At 41.3% G+C, this 22,044-nt stretch overlaps 1 protein-coding gene across 1 annotated transcript in view; it reads right to left on the reverse strand.

Moving 5' to 3' along the window:
* Window positions 1-931: 931 nt before the first annotated feature.
* Window positions 932-22,044, reverse strand: part of LOC111961219 (AF4/FMR2 family member 1-like) — a 76,284-nt gene continuing 55,171 nt past the window's right edge. Inside the window, exons 11-17 of the mRNA XM_023983303.2 lie at window positions 10,706-10,937; window positions 10,413-10,501; window positions 4,062-4,125; window positions 3,803-3,939; window positions 2,053-2,124; window positions 1,767-1,860; window positions 932-1,516 (exon numbers count right to left, since the gene is read on the reverse strand). Coding sequence (XP_023839071.1) covers window positions 1,472-1,516; window positions 1,767-1,860; window positions 2,053-2,124; window positions 3,803-3,939; window positions 4,062-4,125; window positions 10,413-10,501; window positions 10,706-10,937 — 733 coding nt within the window. The 3' untranslated portion in view covers window positions 932-1,471. The remainder of the gene's footprint in view (window positions 1,517-1,766; window positions 1,861-2,052; window positions 2,125-3,802; window positions 3,940-4,061; window positions 4,126-10,412; window positions 10,502-10,705; window positions 10,938-22,044) is intronic.

Consider the following 22,044-nt stretch of genomic DNA (forward strand, 5'->3'; position numbering starts at 1 on the left):
GCCTGGTACGGCAACTGCTCCGCCCACAACCGTATCCAGAGGGTAGTGAGGTCTGCACAACGCATCACCGGGGGCAAACTACCTGCCCTCCAGGACACCTACACCACCCGATGTCACCCGCATCTTGCCTATGCCGTTCTGTACCATCACTCATTCATATATCTTTATGTACATATTCTTTATCCCTTTACACTTGTGTGTATAAGGTAGTAGTTGTGGAATTGTTAGGTTAGATTACTTGTTGGTTATTACTGCATTGTCGGAACTAGAAGCACAAGCATTTCGCTACGCTCGCATTAACATCTGCTAACCATGTGTATGTGACAAATAAAATTTGATTTGATTATTGACAGATTCCCAAAACATGCATCCTGTTTGCAACAAGATGGTTATAGCAATACTGCAAAAAGATGCAGCAAAGAAAGTACATTTTAATGTTTGGAGAAAATCCAACAACACGTGACTGAGTACCCCTCTTCATATTTTCAAGCATGGTGGTGGCTGCATCATGTTATCGGTATGCTTGTCAACAGCAAGGACTGGGGAGTTTTTCAAGATAGAAAGAAACAATGGAGCTAAGCACATGCAAAATCAGAGGAAAGACTGGTTCAGTCTGCTTTCCAACAGATACTGGGAGACAAATTCACCTTTCAGCAGGACAATAACCTAAAACACAAGGCCAAATTTACACTGGAGTTGATTACCAAGAGGACATTGAACGCTCCTAAATGGCCTAGTTACAGTTTTGATTTAAATCTCCTTGAAACTATGGCAAGACTTAAAAATGACTGTCTAGCAATGATCAACGACCAACTTGACAGACTTTGAAGAATTTAAAAAGAATAATGGACAAATATTGCACAGCCCAGGTGTGCAAAGCCCTTAAGAGACTTACCCAAAAAGACTCACAGCTGTAAACACAGCCAAAGGCGTTTCTAACATGTATTTACTCAGGTGGATTACTCTGTTGGAACTAGAAACATAAGTATTTCACTGCACCTGCGATAACATCTGAAAAATAATTTGTGTACAAACCAATAAAATTTGATATCTTCAAAAAATAATAGGAATTTCACATTAATATGAAAAGGGTATACTAAAATATGAAAATACATGTCATGTCTAAAAATCGATTTCTAGCATCTCTATATTCTTATGTCCTCCGGATTAGAAAAGAAAGTTGCTATTTTACCACTTTTTCCCCTCGTCTAGCCTCCATTGATTTAGTCACCCTAATTTTAGCCATCCTACAAGGGTAAAAACTCCAATGACTTTTGAACGGATTGTTATATAGACATGAGGTTAATTTACTCATTGGTCAAAATATGTGTTTGATTGGACACCCTATGAGAGAAATAGTTTGTACAGGAAATCAAGCTATAACTCTAATAATTCTGACTAAATGCAAAAGCAGGAGACAGGACACACAAAGGGAAAAGGCTGCGCAGAGGACAAACACTAGGTAAAATACTTACTTTGAGACACATTGGGAGGGAGCTGCAGACTTGGAGGAGCTCTGAAAAAGAGAATTTAAGATCCAATTCAGTCAAACTAATTTGCTATTTAACCATGTCTCTACACACATTGACAATTTGATATTCATTTGAATTTACACACAAACATACTTTTTGATTACTCAATAGTAATCCAAGAACTCAACTAGTGTGCTCAGAACGTTGCTGCCATTTATTTTCCAGTGAATGTATGTACACTACACACACAGACATGCAGAAACACATGACCAACACGTGATCCTTGAAGCCTACCTTGAAATGATCTGTGAGGGTCCTTGAATACTTAAGTGCCGTTTCTCTTTTGTAGCGAAACATGGCCATCTGTAGAAGGGACTGGCACCTCATACTGACAGACAATAACAAAAAGGTTACATTCTCACAATCCTCTGCAGGAATACTTAATTTCACTGACTTGAGTTAAAATGGATCCAAAGTGCCACTACTTGACATTTGTTACATTTAACAGAACTATAGTGAACTATTCTGTGGTGTAGCAGGGTATTTATTACATATAGTAGGGTCCTGGTTATCTAGTTACCATAAAATTGTAAAATCCTTGTCTGTAACAGGGGCAGAGGGGTCCACAGAACCCTTCAGTTTCAGTATGAACCTGAAAGAGTAGAGGTGGCATTTAAAAAACTAGAAAAAGCACAGGAAACACAAAGCAAAGGTGAGTTTCACATCCTGTCCTTGACCACATACCCACATTTTGTTATGACAATCAGAAGTGGAGGGTAAAGTACTTCATAGAGTGATTACTTAATAATTAGATTGTTTCATACATTTTTGGGTCACACTTTATTTGGATAGTGATGCTCTACAGAAGGTCATACTATCAATGACGGTAGGCCATCATTGTAAATAAGAATTTGTTCTGAACCGACTCGTCTAGTTAAATAAAGGTTAAATTTAAAAAATATATATATTTGTTGATAAGCCACTGCTTGCTAAGGTTATGGTTAGGTTTAGAATAAGAGTTAGGATTAGGGTTAGAGCTAGGGTTAGTAGATTTTTTGAAATGTTACTGATAATCTGTAGAGCAGGGACGGGAAACTTTGATAGGGTTGGGGGGGGTCACAAAAAAAAGGAACTCATCATGAGGGGTCGCAGTGGCTCGTAGCCTCATCCATACCCACACATGTAATCAGAGTCGGCCCTAGCCTTTTGGAGGCCCTGAGCAAAATGTTGTCTTGCCATAATATGGACTTGGTCTTTTATACCTTCTGTATACCACCCCTCCAGTGTCACAACACAACTGATTGGCTCCAAAGCATTGAGGAAAGAAATTCCACAAATTAACAAAGCACATCTGTTAATTGAAATGCATGCCAGGTGACTACCTCATGAAACTGGTTGAGAGAATGCCAAGAGTGTGCAAAGCAGTCATCAAGGCAAAAGGCGGATATTTCGAAGAATCTCAAATATAAAATATATTTTGATTTGTGTAACACTTTTTTGGTTACTACATGATTCCATATGTGTTATTTCATAGTTTTGATGTCTTCACTATTATTCTACAATGTAGAATATAGTACAAATAATGAAAAACCCTGGAATGAGTAGGTGTCCAAACTTTTGACAGGTACTGTACGTAAATTAGATTTCTGTATTTCATTTTTGATACATCCGTGAAATTCTTAATTGAATAAAACAAACTTTTGAATGTAGTTTATGACGTGCACCCCATTAAAAGACATACCATATAACCTACACAGGTTTCACATGTGTAGCTTGTTGGCACTACAGTCAGAGGCTCCTATGTGTAGCAATTTGAAGTGGTAGACCTCTAATTTCATCCAAAATGGAATTACAATTCTGGAATTAAGTTAGCTAAATGAGAAGGAGTAGGCTAGCAGGAGCAACCGACAGGTTTAATCTGAATGGAGTTGTAGAAAAGGACAGGGAGCGCAGCAAAATGGCCTCAACTAGTCTAGCCTGCTGACCATCTTCTCTTCTTTAAATCAATTTGATACAGTAAAGACAGCCACTGCCAGATGGGATGATAGACAAACTTGTAAATGCCATAGGTTATCTAACTTTTCCCCCACTCTCCCTCCTGTCTCACACACACACACACCATCGGGCCGTGAACATCCTCTGAGTTGTGCAGGCTGCACAGCAAACAAGTGTCCAAGTTTAAATAAATTCACAAAAAAACATGTTTTACAACTATCTGGATATCCACCAAAAATATCTTATTATTCAAACCTGAAAATATTTCAAATGCCCACCCCTACTCACTGCAGCTAAGGAGCTCTATCTAGTACATATTGTTTTGGGCTGCTTACCTTATTAGATCCAAGGTTTCAGCGAACATCGTATATGCCGACTTCGGGGTATGGGGATCTGTTTCCATAGCGATGCCGCTCTCCACAAAGGACATGGCAGCATCGAGGTAGTTGAAAGCTTTGCCCACCTTATCAGACTGGAGGAAACAAAAACGCACAGACCTTGGTTTAGAATTCATTGAGATTGTCACAAGTGAAAGAAAAATACTGAATTGAGAGAGAATGAGAGAAAACAGGAGAGTAAAAATAGGACTATTACCGTGGCATCTGCTTTGTGCTTGAGTTTTTTGGCTTCCTTCATATGATACTCTACTGGGTGCTGCCTGTGGGTAGCAGGAACAGAGGTATATAAACTCAGCAAAAAAAGAAACGTCCTCTCAGTCAACTGCGTTTATTTTCAGCAAACTTAACATGTGTAAATATTTGTATGAACATAACAGATTCAACAACTGAGACATAAACTGAACAAGTTCCACAGATATGTGACTAACAGAAATGGAATAATGTGTCCCTGAACAAAGGGGGGGGGGGTGAAAATCAAAAGTAACAGTCAGTATCTGGTGTAGCCACCAACTGCATTAAGTACTGCAGTGCATCTCCTCCTCATGGACTGCACCAGATTTGCCAATTCTTGCTGTGAGATGTTACCCCACTCTTCCATCAAGGAACATACAAGTTCCCGGACATTTCTGAGAGGAATGGCCCTAGCCCTCACTCTCCAATCCAACAGGTCCCAGATGTGCTCAATGGGATTGAGATCCGGGCTCTTCACTGGCCATGGCAGAACACTGACATTCCTGTCTTGCAGGAAATCATGCACGGAATGAGCTGTATGGCTGGTGGCATTGTCATGCTGGAGGGTCATGTCAGGATGAGCCTGCAGGAAGGGTACCACATGAGGGAGGAGGATGTCTTCCTGTATCGCACAGCGTTGAGATTGTCTGCAATGACAACAACCTCAGTCCCATGACAGACCCTCCACCTCCAAATCGATCCCGCTCCAGAGTACAGGCCTCGGTGTTACGCTAATTCCTTCGACGATAAACGTGAATCCGACCATCACCCCTGGTGAGACAAAACCGCGACTCGTCAGTGAAGAGCACTTTTTGCCAGTCCTGTCTGGTCCAGCGATGGTGGGTTTGTGCCCATAGGCAACGTTGTTGCCGGTGATGTCTGGTGAGGACCTGCCTTACAACAGGCCTACAAGCCCTCAGTTCAGCCTCTCTCAGCCTATTGCAGACAGTCTGAGCACTGATGGAGGGATTGTGCATTCCTGGTGTAACTCAGGCAGTTGTGGTTGCCATCCTGTACCTGTCCCACAGGTGTGATGTTCAGATGTACCGATCCTGTGCAGGTGTTGTTACACATGGTCTGCCACTGCAAGGACGATCAGCTGTCTGTCCTGTCTCCCTGTAGCATTGCAATTTATTGCCCAGACCACATCTGCAGTCCTCATGCCTCCTTGCAGCATGCCTAAGGCACGTTCACGCAGATAAGCAGGAACCCTGGGCATCTTTCTTTTGGTGTTTTTTAGAGTCAGTAGAAAGGGCTCTTTAGTGTCCTAAGTTTTTATAACTGTGACCTTAATTGCCTACTGTCTGTAAGCTGTTAGTGTCCTAACGACCGTTCCACAGGTGCATGTTCATTCATTGTTTATGGTTCAATGAACAAGCATGGGAAACAGTGTTTAAACCCTTTACAATGGGAACTATTAAGTTATTTGGATTTTTACGAATTATCTTTGAAAGACAGGGTCGTGAAAAAATAAACTTTTCTTTTTTTGCTGAGTTTATTACCCACAACAACACCCCATAGAGATATGGGAGAAATTGTCATTTATATACAGTGCTGTGAAAAAGTATTTGCCCCCTTTCTGATTTTCTCTATTTTTGGGTTAGGGTTACATTTTAGATACTGAATATTATCAGATCTTCAAATCAAAAGCAAATATTAGATAAAGGAAACCTGAAATCACACACACAAAAAAAATGAATTGAATTAAGTTATGCAACACCCAATTCCCCTGTGTGAAAACACAATTGCCCCCTTACACTCAGTAACTGGTTGTGTGTGACACCTTTAGCTGCAACGACTGCAACCAAATGCTTCCTGTAGTTGTTGATCAGTCTTACACATCGCTGTAGAGCAATTTTGGCAAACTCTTGCATGCAGAACTACCTTGAGTCAGCAACATTTATGGGTTTTCAAGCATGAACTGCTTGTTTCAAGTCCTGCCACATCTCAATTGGGATTAGGTCTATGCTTTGACTAGGCCATTCCAAAACTTCAAATTTTGATTGTGTGTTTTGGATCATTGTCTTGCTGCGTTTCAGCTTATAGACAGATGGCCTGACATTCTCCTGTAGAATTCTCTGATACAGAGCAGAATTCATGGTTCCTTCTTTCAAGGCAAGTCGTCCAGGTCCTGAGGCAGCAAAGCATCCCACTACCACCACCATGCTTAACTGTAAATATGACATGCGTCCCATTATGCCTGGCGAAAACCAAACTCTGCATTCCACAGTAAGAACCTTATACCAATGGTCAAGCATTGTCAAATCGTATTTGTCACATGCGTCGAATACAACAACAGGTATAGACCTTAACGTGAAATGCTTACTTACAAGCCTTGAACCAACAATGCAGTTCAAGAAAAATAGTTAAGAAAATATTTACTAAATAAATTACAAGTATAAATATATTTTTAAAAATAACAAAATAACAATAAACAAGGCTATATACAGGGGGTACTTGTACCGAGTCAATGTGCAGGGGTACAGGTTAGTTGAGGTAATTTGTACATGTAGGTAGGGGCAAAGTGACTATGAATAGATAATGAACAGCGAGTAGCAGCAGTGTGTGTGTGTGTGTGTGTGGGTCAATTTAAATTGTCCGGGTGGCCATTTGTTTAAATGTTCAGCAATCTCATGGCTTGAGGTAGATGCTATTACGAAGCCTTTTGGATAGACCGCTTGCTGTACCGCTTGCTGTGCGTTAGCTAGAGTCAGACATTTTTTTTGGGACATTCCTCTGTCCCCACCTAGTATATACAGTTGAAGTTGGAAGTGTACATACACTTAGGTTGGAGTCATTAAAACAATTTTTTCAACCACTCCACAAATTTCTTGTTAATAAACCATAGTTTTGGCAAGTCGGTTAGGACATCTACTTCGTGCATGAAACAAATAATTTTTCCAACAATTGATTACAGACAGATTTCACTTATAATGAACTGTTATCACAATTCCAGGGGGTCAGAAGTTTACATACACTAAGTTGACTGTGCATTTAAAAAAGCTTAGAAAATTCCAGAAAATTATGTAATGGCTTTAGAAGCTTCTGATAGGCTAATTTACATCATTTGAGTCAATTGGAAGTCTACCTGTGGATGTATTTCAAGGCCTACCTTCAAACTCAGTGCCTCTTTGCTTGCCATCATGGGAAAATCTAAAGAAATCAGCCAAGACCTCAGAAAAACAATTGTAGACCTCCACAAGTCTGGTTCATCCTTGGGAGCAATTTCCAAATGCCTGAAGGTACCACGTTCATCTGTAAAAACAATAGGACGCAAGTATAAACACCATGGGACCAGGCAGCCGTCACACCGCTCAGGAAGGTTCTGTCTCCTAGAGATGAACGTACTTTGGTGTGAAAAGTGCAAATCAATCCCAGAACAACAGCAAAGAACCTTGTGAAGATGCTGGAGGAAACAGGTACAAAAGTATCTAGATCCACAGTAAAACGAGTCCTATATCGACATAACCTGAAAGGCCGTTCAGCAAGGAAGCCACTGCTCCAAAACCGCCATAAAATCCAGACTACGGTTTGCAACTGCACATGGGGACAAAGATCATACTTTTTGGAGAAATGTCCTCTGGTCTGATGAAACAAAAATAGAACTGTTTGGCCATAATGACCATCGTTATGTTTGGAGAAAAAGGGGGAGGCTTGCAAGCCGAAGAATACCATCCCAACCGTGAAGCACGGGGGTGGCAGCATCATGTTGTGGGGGTGCTTTGCTGCAGGAGGGTCTGGTGCACTTCTCAAAATAGATGGCATCATGAGGATGGAAAATTATGTGGATATATTGAAGCAACATCTCAAGACATCAGTCAGGAAGTTAAAGCTTGGTTGCAAATGGGTCTTCCAAATGGACAATGACCCTACGAATACTTTGTTGTGGCAAAATAGCTTAAGGACAACAAAGTCAAGGTATTGGAGTGGCCATCACAAAGCCCTGACCTCAATCCTATAGAAAATTTGTGGGCAGATCTGAAACAGCGTGTGCGAGCAAGGAGGCCTCCAAACCTGACTAAGTCACACCGGTTTCTGGGATGATGGTGTTGACCAGCCTTACAAAGCACTCCATGGCTACCAACCTGAGTACTACCTGCCTAATCATTTAGGCAGGTTACCTTCGCTTTCTTGGGCACAGGGACTATGGTGATCTGCTTGAAACATGTAAGTATTACAGACTCGGTCAGGGAGTCAGTAAAGACACTTGCAGTTGGTCAGCGCATGCTCCGAGTACACACCCTGGTAATCCGTCTGGCCCCGCGGCCTTGTGAATGTTGACCTGTTTAAAAGGTCTTGCTCACATCGGCCATGGAGAGCGTGATCACAGTCGTAAGGACCAGCTGGTGCTCTCATGCATGTTTCAGTGTTGCTTGCCTCAAAGCATTTCGCTCGTCTGGTAGGCTCACGTCACTGGGCAGCTCACGGCTGGGCTTCACTTTGTAGATCATAATAGTTTGCAAGCCCTGCCACATCCGACGAGCATCAGAGCTGGTGTAGTAGGATTCAATCTTAATCCTGTATTGATGCTTTGCCTGTTTGATGGTTCGTTTGAGGGCATAGAAGAAATCCAGCTAAGCATCTGGATAAGTGTCCCGCTCCTTGAAAGCGGCAGCTCTAGCCTTTAGCTCAGTGAGGATGTTGCTAGTAATCCATAGCTTCTGGTTGGTGTATGTACGGTCACTGTGGGGACGACACCGTCGATGCACTTATTGTTGAAACCTGTGACTGAGGTGATATACTCCGCAATGCCATTGGATGAATTCCAGAACATATTCCAGTCTGTGCTAGCAAAACAGTCCTGTAGCATTGCATCTGACCACTTCCGTATTGAGTCACTGATACTTCCTGCTTTAGTTTTTGCTTGTAAGCAGGAATCAGGAGGATAGAATTATGGTCAGATTTGCCAAATAGAGTGCCACTTCTGGATTATAATTTTCTTGTTTGCTTATGGCCTCCTATAGCTCGTTGAGTGGGTCTTAGTTCCAGCATTCTTTTGTGATGGTAAATATAGATGAAAACTCTACAGCTTATCATGAGGTACTCTACCTCAGGCGAGCAATACCGAGACACCAGCTATTATTTACCAATAGAGACACACACCCCCACCCCTTGTTTTACCAGACGTAGCTGTTCTGTCCTGCCGATGCACGGAAAACCCAGCCAACTGTATAGTATCATTTTCGTCGTTCAGCCACGACTCAGTGAAACATACGATATTACAGTTTTTAATGTCCCGTTGGTAGGATAGTCTCGAACTGAGATCATCCAGTGAATTCTCCAGTGATTGCACGTTGGCCAATAGAACGGATGGTGGATTACCCACTTGCTGACGAATTTCTCACAAGGCACACCGATCTCCGCACCCTGTATTTCCGTCTTTTCTTCACGCGAATGACTGGGATTGGCCGGTTCTCGGAGAAGCAGTAGATCTTTCGCGTTGGACTCATTAAAGAAAAAAATCTTCGTCCAGTTCAAGGTGTGTAATCGCTGGTCTGATATCCAGAAGCTCTTTTCGGGCATAGGAGTCGGTAGCAGCAACATTATGTACAAAATAAGTCAGTCACAAACAATGAGAAAAAACACACAAAATACCATAGTTGGTTAGGAGCCCGTAAAAACGGCAGCCATCCCCTCGGGCGCCATTACTGGTGGTGGTAGTGTGATGGTTTGGGGATGCTTTGCTGCTCAGGACATGGACGACATGCCTTAATAGAATGAACCATCAATTCTGCCCTGTATCAGAGAATTCTACAGGAGAATGTCAGGCCATCCGTCTGTGAGCTGAAGATGAAGCGCAGCTGGGTCATACAGCAAGACAATGATCCAAAACACACAATCAAGTCTACATAAAACGTCTAAAAAGCAACACATTTGAAGTTCTGGAATGGCCTAGTCAAAGTCCAGACCTAATCCCAATTGAGATGTGGCAGGACTTGAAACGAGCAGTTCATGCTTTAAAACCAACAAATGTCGCTGACTTAAAGCAGTTCTGCATGGAAGAGTGGGTCAAAATAAGTGAGATACTGATCAACTACAGGAAGCGTTTGGCTGCTGACACTGCAGCTAAACCATTTATTGAGTGTAAGGGGGCAACCATTTTTTCACAGGGGCATAAGGTGTTGTATAACTTTGCTTATGAAATAAGTATGTAATTGTTGTTTTATTTGTTCACTCGGGTTCCCTTTATCTAATATTAGGTTTTGGTTGAAGATCTGATAACATTGATAACAAAAGTAGAAAAAATTAGAAAGGGGGGGAAATCCTTTTTTTCACAGGACAGTATATATAATGACAAACAGGGAAGGGATCTTACCTGTCCTCGACCTTGAGCAGGGGTCTGGAGGACAGGGAACCCCCGGTGGGCTGGGCAGGCACAGAGAAGGCAAAGCTGCTCTTGGGGGCCTTCAGATAAAACCACAGAGGAGACAGTATATCAACACCTATTTCTCATTATTTCAGATAACCTTTATACAGGCAATTAACAATAAATACTGAGCTTCTTCCTTTGAATAACATCTAACACTTCTGACGCACCTGCTGAAGCAACCGTCCGATGTGTGACTTAATTTCACATATAACATACATATTTTGACTCAAATCTCTTGCCTTGCCAGTCTTGGAATGCTCTGTGTGTCGTTTCCCAGTTCCCTTCTTGTGTTTGACGGGGGTGGAGGCCTCCCTGTCCCTGCTTTTGGCTGCTGAGGCAGCGTTGGGCTCTGGGGCCTCCCCTGCATGCCGCTTGCGCACCCCCGGCTCTTTCCCAGGGTCTTGCAGAGGGACAGAAGCCCCCTTCTTAGACCGCTTCCTCTCCTCCTCCTCTCCAGGGTTCTTGGGCGTCCTGTGAGAGAAAAGGCCAGATGGCAAGTTAGATCAGAATGAGACGGAGGAAGATACTGTGAAAGGGGCCTTTCTACTCTGATGGGAGAATGCCCAGTCAGCAGGGTGTCGGTGGGTCCTTAAAAAGTCTTACATTCTGATTTAAAATCTTCAGTTTTCAAAAGGTGTTAAAAAATGTGACGGAATGACCCCAGTTATATTGTGCCGCTGCGTAATTGTTGCCACCATGGTAAAAAAAAAAATTGAGAGCAAGGTAGCCTATACAATTTGATAGACGACAACACTAACTAGAGCTGGGATGATAAATCAAAAATTACAGACACCTATATTGTCCTCCTCTTACTGAAGCATTTTTGCTGATGTCAGTATTTTTGGTGATTAGGCTACACAACATTCCTGCAGATTGGTTTTAGAACCAAACATTCTTTGGTAAACAGTAATGTCCATTAAAATGAACCTGCTTCCTGCAATGAAAGTATCTTTATGTTTCACTGATTTCTGCTCTCGTAAAAGCATGGGTTTTCTGCACGTTAACACTAGAAGCGTATTACCTAAAATGGATCAATTGAAAGAGTGGTTTCACAGCGCCAATCCAGATATGTTGGTCATTACTGAGAGGTGGTTATTAAGAAAGAGTGTTTTGAATACTGATGTTAACCTTTCTGGTTATAACCTTTTTCAGCAAGAAAGATCTTCCAACGGTGGGGGAGTGGCTATCTTTACCAAGGATCAACTTCAGTGCTTGGTTGTCTCCAAGTCTGTCCCCAAACAATTTGGTTTGCTGGTTTTAAGAATTAAACTTTCAAATTGTTCTTAGTTGACTGTTGCTAGGCGTTATAGTCCTCCATCAGCACCAGCCTGCACCCTACCTGCCCTAAGCTCTCTCCTGGCCCCTTACACGAAGTCTGAATTTTTCCTGCTAGGTGACCTAAACTGGGACATGCTTAAACCACCTGACCAAGTCCTAAAGCAATGAGACTCCCAAAATCTTTCTGATTATTACCAATCCCACAACGTATGACTCCAAACACCCAGAAAAGGCTACTCTCCTCAATGTTATCCTCACAAATAATCCTGAAAGGTATCAGTTCGGTGTTTTCTGTAATGACCTTAGTGATCACTGTTTTACATCCTGTGTTTGTAATGGCTGCTCAGTGAAACGACCTGTCATAGACGCTTGCTAAAAAACTTTAACATGCAAGCCTTCCTTCATGACCTGGCCTCTGTAAAATGGTATAGAATCAGCTTGATCCCCTCTGTCGAAGACGCTTGGACCTTCTTTTTTGATATTTTCAGTGGTATTGTTAACAAACACGCCCCCATAAATAAAATTAAAATTAAAAACAGGTTCAGCCCCTGGTACAACCGTGATCTTGCAGAGTTACTCCACCTCAAGAATTGCATTTGGCGAAAGGCTCGGCACACGCATACTCAGGGTGACTGGCTCTCGTTCAGGCAAATGTGAAAGTGCACTCAGGCTTTCCAGAAGGCCAAAGTTGGTTACTTTAAGGAGCAGTTCTCTCTCTGTGGGTCTAACCCCAAGAAGTTCTGGAAAACGGCTAAAATAAAACCTCACAGATGCCCATGTCCCTTAATGTTGATGTTGTTACTGACAAGAAGCACATGGCTGAGCTTTTTAAAATACCCACTTCATTAAGTCTGGATTCCAATTTGACTCAGCCATGCCTCCTTGCCCGTCCAACATTTCCTCATCTCCCACCCCTTCTAATGCGACTTGCCCTGATGCTCCTCTCTCTTTTCCCCCTGCCCCGCTACAAAGTTTCTCCCTGCAGGCGGTCACTGAGTCCGAGGTGCTAAAGGAGCTCCTTAAACTTGACCCCAAAAGAAACATCTGGGTCAGAAGGTTTAGACCCTTTAAGAATGGAATGGTTGCTGCCCCAATAAATTGCCAAGCCTATCTCTGACCTTTCTAACCTGTTTCCCCTTTCTGGGGAGGTTCCCATTGCTTGGAAGGCAGCCACGGTCCGTCCTTTATTTAAGGGGGAGATCAAAGCTGACTTCTATTTTTCCCTGTTTATCAAAAGTGTTGGAAAAACTTGTCAATAACAACTGACTGGCTTTCTTGATGTGTATAGTATTCTCTTTGGTATGCAATCTGGTGTCTGCTCAGGTTATGGCTGTGTCACTGCAACCTTAAAGGTCCTCAATGATGTCACCATTGCCCTTGATTCTAAGCAATGTTGTGCTGATATTTTTATTGACTTGGCCAAAGCTTTTAATACGGTAGACCATTCCATTCTTGTGGGCCGGCTAAGAAGTATTGGTGTCTCAGAGGTCTTTGGAATGGTTTGCTAACTACCTGTCTCAAAGAGTGCAGTGTATAAAGTCAGAACATGTGCCGTCTCAGCCACTGCCTGTCACTAAGGGTGTATACCAAGGCTCAATCCTAGGCCACACACACTCTTCTCAATTTACATCAACAACATAGCTCTCTCATCCACTTATATGCAGATGATAGTCATACTTAGCTGGCCCCTCCCCGGATGTTGTGTTAAACGCTCTACAACAAAGCTTTCTTAGTGTCCAACAAGATTTCTCTGCCCTTAATCTTGTTCAGATGTGGTTTGGTAGGAAGAATGCTCCTTTCCCCACAGGTGTGATTACTACCTCTGAGGGTTTAGAGCTTGAGGTAGTCACCTCATACACGTACTTGGGAGTATGGCTAGACGGTACACTGTCCTTCTCTCAGCACATATTAAAGCTGCAGGCTAAAGTTAAATCTAGACTTGGTTTCCTCTTTTATACCAGCTGCCAAACTAACCCTGATTCAGATGACTATCCTACCCATGCTAGATTACAGTGACGTAATTTATAGATCGGCAGGTAAGGGCGCTCTCGAGCGGCTAGATGTTCTTTACCATTCGGCCATCAGATTTGCCACCAATGCTCCTTATAGGACACATCACTGCACTGTATACTCCTCTGTAAACTGGGCATCTCTGTATACCCGTCGCAAGACTCACTGGTTGATGCTTATTTATAAAATCCTCTTAGGCCTCACTCCCCCATATCTGAGATATCTACTGCAGCCCTCATCCTCCACATACAACACCCGTTCTGCTAGTCACATTCTGTTAAAGGTCCTTAAAGCACACACATCCCTGGGTCACTCGTCTTTTCAGTTCGCTGCAGCTAGCGACTGGAATTAGTTGCAACAAACACTCAAACTGGACAGTTTTATCTCAATCTCTTAATTCAAAGACTCAATCATGGACACTCTTACTGACCGGTGTGGCTGCTTTGCGTGACGTATTGTCGTCTTTACCTTCTTGCCCTTTGTGCAGTTGTCTGTGCCCAATAATGTGTGTACCCTGTTTTGTGCTGCTACCATGTTGTGTTGCTGCCATGTTGTTGTCGTCTTAGGTCTCTATGTAGTGTTGTGTTGTCTCTGTCCTGTCCCTATTCTGCTTTTGTCTCTCACACCCACTCCCCACTTTGCACACAAATAAAAATACAAAATTATCAGAATTCATCTTTCTCTTTACTCTATGGTGGATCCCCAGTAGCTGCTGCCAAGGCAGTTTATACAATTTTTAACATATTACAATACATTCAGACTGTGTGCCCTCAGGCCCCTACTCCACCACTATCACATATATACAGTACAAAATCTATGTGTACGTGTGTGTATAGTGCGTATGATAAGCGCAAGCATACCGACTATTGAGCAACATTTCGAAATGCAATGAAGGGAAAGAGTGTTTAAAACAACTGTTATTATTGTTAAAAAACTTTTTTTTAAAGAGCCTCAGCTTTATATGCTCATAACAATTATTTCTCAGCTATCAATAGAGAGGAAATAACACCACTACAAAAGGAGTATGTACAGCGCATTCGGAAAGAATTCAGACCTCTTGATCTTTTCCACATATTGTTACGTTACAGCCTTATTCTAAAATCAATTAAATTCATGTTTTTCCTCATCAATCTACACACAATACCACATAATGACAAAGCGAAAACAGGTTTTTGAAATTTTAGAAAATTTTATATAAAACAGAAATTGACTTATTTACATAAGTATTCAGACCCTTTGCTATGAGACTTGAAATTAAGCTCAGGTGCATCCTGTTTCCATTGATCACCTTTGAGATGTTTCTACTAGAGGTTATGCTTTTTCAACGCCGATACCGATTATTGGAGGACCAAAAAAAGCCGATCCCGATTAAATCGGACGATTTTTAAATATTTGTAATAACGACAATTACAACAATACTGGATGAACACTTATTTTAACTAAATAGATTAATAAAATCAATTTAGTCTCAAATAAATAATGAAACATGTTCAATTTGTTTTACATAATGCAAAAACCCAGTGTTGGGGAAAAAAAAGTAAAAGTGCAATATGTGCCATTTAAAAGAGCTAACATTTAAGTTCCTTGCTCAGAACATGAGAACATATGAAAGCTGGTGGTTCCTTTTAACATGAGACTTCAAAACTCCCAGTTAAGAAGTTTTAGGTTGTAGTTTTTATAGGAATTATGACGCGTCGACTATTTCTCTCTATACCATTTGTTTTTCATATACCTTTGACTATTGCATGTTCTTATAGGCACTTTAGTATTACCTGCCTAATCTCGGGAATTGATAGGCTTGAAGTCATAAACAGCGCTGTGCTTCAAGCATTGCTAAGAGCTGCTACCAAACGCAGTAAAGTGCTGTTTGAATGAATGCTTACGAGCCTGCTGCTGCCTACCACCACTCAGTCAGACTGCTCTATCAAATCATAGACTTAATTATAATATAATAAACACACAAATACGAGCCTTTGGTCAAACCCAGAAACTATCATTTCGAAAACAAAACGTTTATTCTTTCAGTGAAATACGGAACCGTTCCGTATTTCATCCAACTGGTGGCAACCTTAAGTCTAAATATTGCTGTTACGTTGCACAACCTTCAATGTTATGTCATAATTATGTAAAATTCTGGCAAATTAATTACGGTCTTTGTTATTGTTATTTGTTATTATTGTTGAAATGGTCTTCACACAGTTCACAACGAGCCAGGCGGCCAAAACTACCCTGACTCTGCTTGCACTGAACTCAAGAGAAGTGACACCATTTTCACCTAGTTATTATTGCCTGCTAACATGAATATATTTTAACTAAATATGCATGTTTAAAAAATATATACTTCTGTTTATTGATTTTAAGAAAGGCATTGATGTTTATGGTTAGGTACATTTGTGAAAAGATTGTGCCTTTTTCACGAATGCGCTATTGTTAAATCATCACCCGTTTGGCGAAGTTGAAGTAGGCTGTGATTTGATGATACATTAACAGGCACGGCATTGACTATATGCAACGCAGGAAAAGCTAGTTAACCTAGCAATATCATCAACCATGTGTAGTTAACTAGTGATTGTGAAGATTGATTGTTTTATATAAGATACGTTTAATGCTAGCTAGGTCCTTTTGGTCCTTTTGATGCTGCACTCGCGTAACAGGTGGTCAGCCTGCCACGCAGTCTCCAATTGGATTGCAATGTAAATCGGCCATAATCGGCATCCAAAAAGGCCGATTACCGATTGTTATGAAAACTTGAAATTGGCCCTAATTAATCTGCCATGCCGTTAATAATTGGTCGACCTCTAGTTTCTACAACTTTATTGGAGTCCAACTGTCGTAAGTTCAATTGATTGGACATGATTTAGAAAGGCACACACCTGTCTATATAAGGTCCCAAAGTTGACAGTGCATGTCAGAGCAAAAACCAAGTCACGAGGTCGAACGAATTGTCTGTAGAGCTTCGAGACAGGATTGTGTCGAGGCACAGATCTGGGGAAGGGTATAAAAACATTTCTGCAGCATTGAAGATCCCGAAGAACACAGTGGCATCCATCACTCTTAAACAGAAGAAATTTGGAACCACCAAGACTCTTCCTAGAGCTGGCTGCCTGGCCAAACTGAGCAATCGGGGGAGAAGGGCCTTGGTCTGGGAGGTGACCAAGAAGCCAATGGTCACTCTGACAGAGCTCCAGAGTTCCACTGTGGAGATGGGAGAACCTTCCAGAAAGACAACCATCTCCGCAGCACTCAACCAATCAGGCCTTTATGGTAGTGGCCAGATGGAAGCCACTCCTCAGTAAAAGGCATATGACAGCCCATTTGGACTCTCTAAAGGACTCTCAGAACATGAGAAACAATATTCTCTGGTCTGATGAATCCAGCCAAGACAAACCAGGAAGCCAAGATTGTGGCTTCATTCCCAAGAAGGGTCGAGGCTGTAATCGCTGCCAAAGTTACCGCAACAAAGTACTGAGTAAAGGGTCTGAATACTTATGTAAATGTGATTATTATTTTTATACGTTTGCAGAAAATTCTAAAAACCTGTTTTTGCTTTGTCATTATGGGGTAGTGTGTGTAGATTGATGGGGGAAAAAACAATTGAATCCATTTTAGAATAAAGCTGTGACGTAACAAAATATGGAAAAAGTGGTCTGAATACTTTCCAAATGCACTGTAATTGAGATGATGCGCCAGTTGAAAAGAATGGTCTGATGAAACATGCCATTTGCGGTGAACACGTCAAGTAGCGTATATAGGCCTACCAATGGGACGTTTTTGTAGGACATTACATTTAATGATAGATCAATTGCATGGCTATCTAGCAACAATATCATATTCAGAGTTAGCAGTGAGCATATTTAGCATATTTACAGTGCCTTCAGACATTATTCATACGCCTTGACCTACACACAATGACAAAGTGAAAGCAAGTTTAGACATTTTTGCAAATGTATTGAAAATGAAATACAGAAATCTAATTTACATAAGTATTCACACCCCTGAGTCAATACTTTGTAGAAGCACATTTGGCAGCGATTACAGCTGAGTCTTTCTGGGTAAGTCTCTAAGAGCTTTCCACACCTGGACTGTGCAACATTTGGCCATTATTATTTTCTAAAATCTTCAAGCTCTGTCAAATTGGTTGTTGATCATTGCTAGACAGCTATTTTCAGGTCTTGACATAGTTCTTACTTAAATCTACTAGAAAATCCACTCAGGAACTTTCACGGTCTTCTTGGTAAGCAACTCCAGTGTAGCCTTGTGTTTTAGGTTATTGTCCTGCTGAAAGGTGGAAAAACAGACAACCAGGTTTTCGTTTAGGATTTTGTCTGTGTTTAGCTCCATTACGTTTCTTTTTTATGCTGAAGAATCCCCCAGTCCTTAACGATTACAAGCATACCCATAACAGGATGCAGCCACCACTATGCTTGGAAATATAGAGTGGTACTCCGTAATGTGTTGTATTGGATTTGCCCCAAACATGACACTTTGTATTTAAAAAAAAAGTGAATTGCTTTGCCACATTTGTTGCAAACATGATGCATGTTTTGGAATATTTTTATTCCTTTTCCCTCTGTCAATTAGGTTAGTATTGTCGATTAACTACAATGTTGTGAATTCATCCTCCGTATTCTCCTATCACAGCCATTAAATTCACTTTTTAAAAATCACCATTGGCCTCTTGGTGAAATCCCTGAGTGGTTTCCTTCCTCTCCGGCAGATGAGTTAGGAAGGACACCTGTATCTTTGTATTGACTGGGTGTATTGATACACCATCCAAAGTGTAATTAATTACGTCACCATGCTCAAAGGGATATTCAATGTCTGCTTATTTCAATTTTACGCATCTATTTTCACAAATTTCTGCGAATTATTGGAAAGACGTCCCTGATCTTTGTGGTTGAATTTGTGTTTGAAATTCACTGTTCGACCGAGGGACCTTACAGAGAATTGTATTTGTGGGATACAGAGATGAGGCAGTCATTCAAAAATCATGTTAAACACTATTGAGTCCAAAACGATTATTGAGTCCATGCAACTTATTGTGTGACTTGTCAAGTACATTTTTACTCCTGAACTTATTTCGTTTTGCCATAACAAAGGGGTTGAATACTTGACTTGAGACGTTTTATTTTTAATTCATTTGTAAAAATATATATATATAATAATTATTGGGACATTATGGGGTATTGTGTGTAAGCCAGTAACCAAAAATATCTTGAATTTAATCTATTTTAAATTCAGGCTGTAACAACAAAATGCGGACAAAGTCAAGGGGAGTGAATACTTTCTGAAGGCATTATAGCTGTGTGTTTTGCGTTCCCACTTCCTCTGGTGGTAAATTAAATAGCATACAGCCTAGGCCAATATGCAAAAAATCTGATCTGATTATTCTGGATCCTATTCTGACATTTTGCACATGAAAATATCCATCATGCATTCCTTGAACATGTTAGATGACATAGCTTACTTGAAAAGTTCAGACTGAGGCCTCCCGGGTGGCGCAGTGGTCTAATGCACTGCATCGCAGTGCTAGCTGTGCCACCAGAGACTCTGGGTTCGAGCCCAGGCTCTGTCGCAGCCGGCAGCGACCGGGAGGCCAATGACTACCAGTAACTACCAGCAATTGGATACCACGAAATTGGGGGTAAACTATATATTTTTTAATATTAAAAAAAAGTTCAGTCGGGAGCCCTCCCGCTTAGATGGCTTGCTTTGAAGTAAGGCCATTTGATACCTGATTCACTTACCTTATATTTTTTACCCCCGTTTTCGATCTTGTCTCATCACTGAAACTCCCCAACGGGCTTGGAGGCGAAAGTTGAGTCATGCGTCCTCGAAACATAACACCCACCTGCTTAACCCGGGAAACCAGCCATACCAATGTGTCAGAGGAAACACCGATCAACTGACGACTGAGGTCAGCCTGCAGGCGCTGACCCGCCACAAGGAGTCGCTAGAGATTGATGAGCCAAGTAAAGCCCCCCCGGCCAAACCCGGACGATGCTGGGCCAATTGTGCGCTGCTCTATGGGACACCAGTTCCCGGCCGGTTGTGGTACGGCTCGAACCCGTGTCTGTAGTGACGCCTCTAGCACTGCGACGCAGTGCCTTAGACCACTCGGGAGGCCCATGAGGGAATTATTTTATTAGACTTTTTGGTTTTAGGTTAATGTTCGAGCATAATAACTCCAGGAGTGCTAATGGGTGTGCAGACTTATTCCAGCCCCATTCGTCAGATTCTACAAATCAACTGCTCAACAGGAATTTGACTGACATGGCCAAAATATCGTATTTTTCAAATTTTTGATGGTATGAGACAGAATTTTATGTTTTTGAATAACAAAAGGTTCTAAATTTGCTATACAAGTAGTACGTGACCCTAGGGTGGAAATACATTGAGGGATTTAAATTGAGTCTTTCTCCATTCTGATTGTTTTACACTGTTCAATTCAACCCCCCGAAAAATTCTGCATTTCCATACATTTCTGCATTTCCTGCACTCATTTGAGATAATTTACACAATGCCACGTAGGGCTGCACAAATAAGGGCAAACAACCTAGGCCTTATTTTTAACCAAATGTTGCAATTGTAATTGACTTGCGATTTAGAGCAAAACGCTTGGGTGAATTGTTGGAATCACAGAAATAAAATAATTATTCTAATTCTATAGTTAGAATATAATAGTGGGCACTTTGAATATTGTTTGACATGACAACGAATGAAAATGCCAGGGAGGAGTTATTGTGGCAGGGTAGGAACCAAAGTGTTAAGTGTTTCCTAGGGGAACCTATAAATCTTTGACTACATTGAATGTTCTTATCTACTTTGCATATTCCTTTTTGATTTAAAATATACTGTTGCTCAAACATGCTGATTTAGGTCTACACCATCACTGGTATTATCAGACTGTATAGCTAGTTACGTTTGCTCTCAGTGCATTTATTAGCTATCTAGCTAGCCAGCTAACTAGAAATTAGCATTAGCGGCTAACACGATTTAGGTCCAACTTGCTAAGAAGAGACAAACTAGCTGTTTTTGCAGATGTAAGAAACACAAACTAATAGTGTAATTATAGAACGCTAGTGAATTTATATTAAGAAGCAAAGTGAAAACAGCATCATTGTCATCAACATTGTTGCTTGTGCTGCATTGACTATGCAGACTGAACACGCAAGTGTCTCGTGATCAAGCAACAACAAATGTGCTCCTTCAGTGACAGAGGGCGGGGATAGGTCTGCGTAGAAAGCAGCATGAAGAGAGAATGAGCTAAGAGAGAATGAGCAGAGAGAGATCACTAAAGTAGTGGAGTAAACTATAAAAATGTACATTACACACGGCGTATCACATTAACAAACCAAACATTCAAATATCATTCTAGGAGGTAAAGTAAAAACCCAAACCAGTCTGTGCATATATACAGGTATATTGTACAATACGGTATTATGCCAAGCCCTACTCGGGTGTGCTTGAGCAGTGCTGACTCAAAAGCCTGCACACCCAATGGCCTAGCTCTCCTGATAGAGTTGACCGCATGTGTTTTATACAGTAAGATGTCGAAGATAAATACACAACGCAGAGACAGAGGGCTAGAGGTCAAAAGGATGAGAAGTCAATTGTGTTTTTTCTGTAATAGGGAATTATTGATCAATGTTTCAGAGACATGGGAGAAATATGTCTCCTGAAATAGGATACTTTGGCTAGTTTTATTGCAAGGAATTCTAATTTGTCAACCACAGGCTAGGGCTGGGTTATAAAACTAACATGCTGTCCCTTTGTTCTTGGGAGATAATCACTGAGAGAGCATCACTGAAGACAGGGGAGAATGACCATCTACCTCCCCATATGATTTGTCCTCTTCGAATAAACCTATTTTCCTCCCCTTTATTTGCTTTGGGGTCTGTGTTATTAAAGAATAACATAAATTGCTAACAGCAACAGTGCTTTATGCTTGTCTTTGTGCCATTTTCTTCATAGTGGTATCGTTATGGTATTGAGTATCATTATAGCTGGTATTGGTATCGAATCGAAAATTGTTTATGATGTAGTTCATGATTTCCTCATTGGGTAGCCTAAACAAATGCAGATTGTCAACCCCATGCTTCTGCCATCTATAGCCTAGCCACTATGCTACTACATCCGTTAGGCTACAGAAGAATGCGCATTGCTAAAACAGCACACCTGCCTGATATTGAGCCATGTAGGCTATAGCTTTTAGAGAAAGTGCCAGACCTATAAATTCAACATCTTGCCAACATGGGCTCATTTATGGAGGGGAATGAATATTAGCAGG

The sequence above is a fragment of the Salvelinus sp. IW2-2015 genome, linkage group LG4q.1:29 (assembly GCF_002910315.2).
Source record: "Salvelinus sp. IW2-2015 linkage group LG4q.1:29, ASM291031v2, whole genome shotgun sequence".
In the NCBI taxonomy this organism is placed as follows: Eukaryota; Metazoa; Chordata; class Actinopteri; order Salmoniformes; family Salmonidae; genus Salvelinus; species Salvelinus sp. IW2-2015.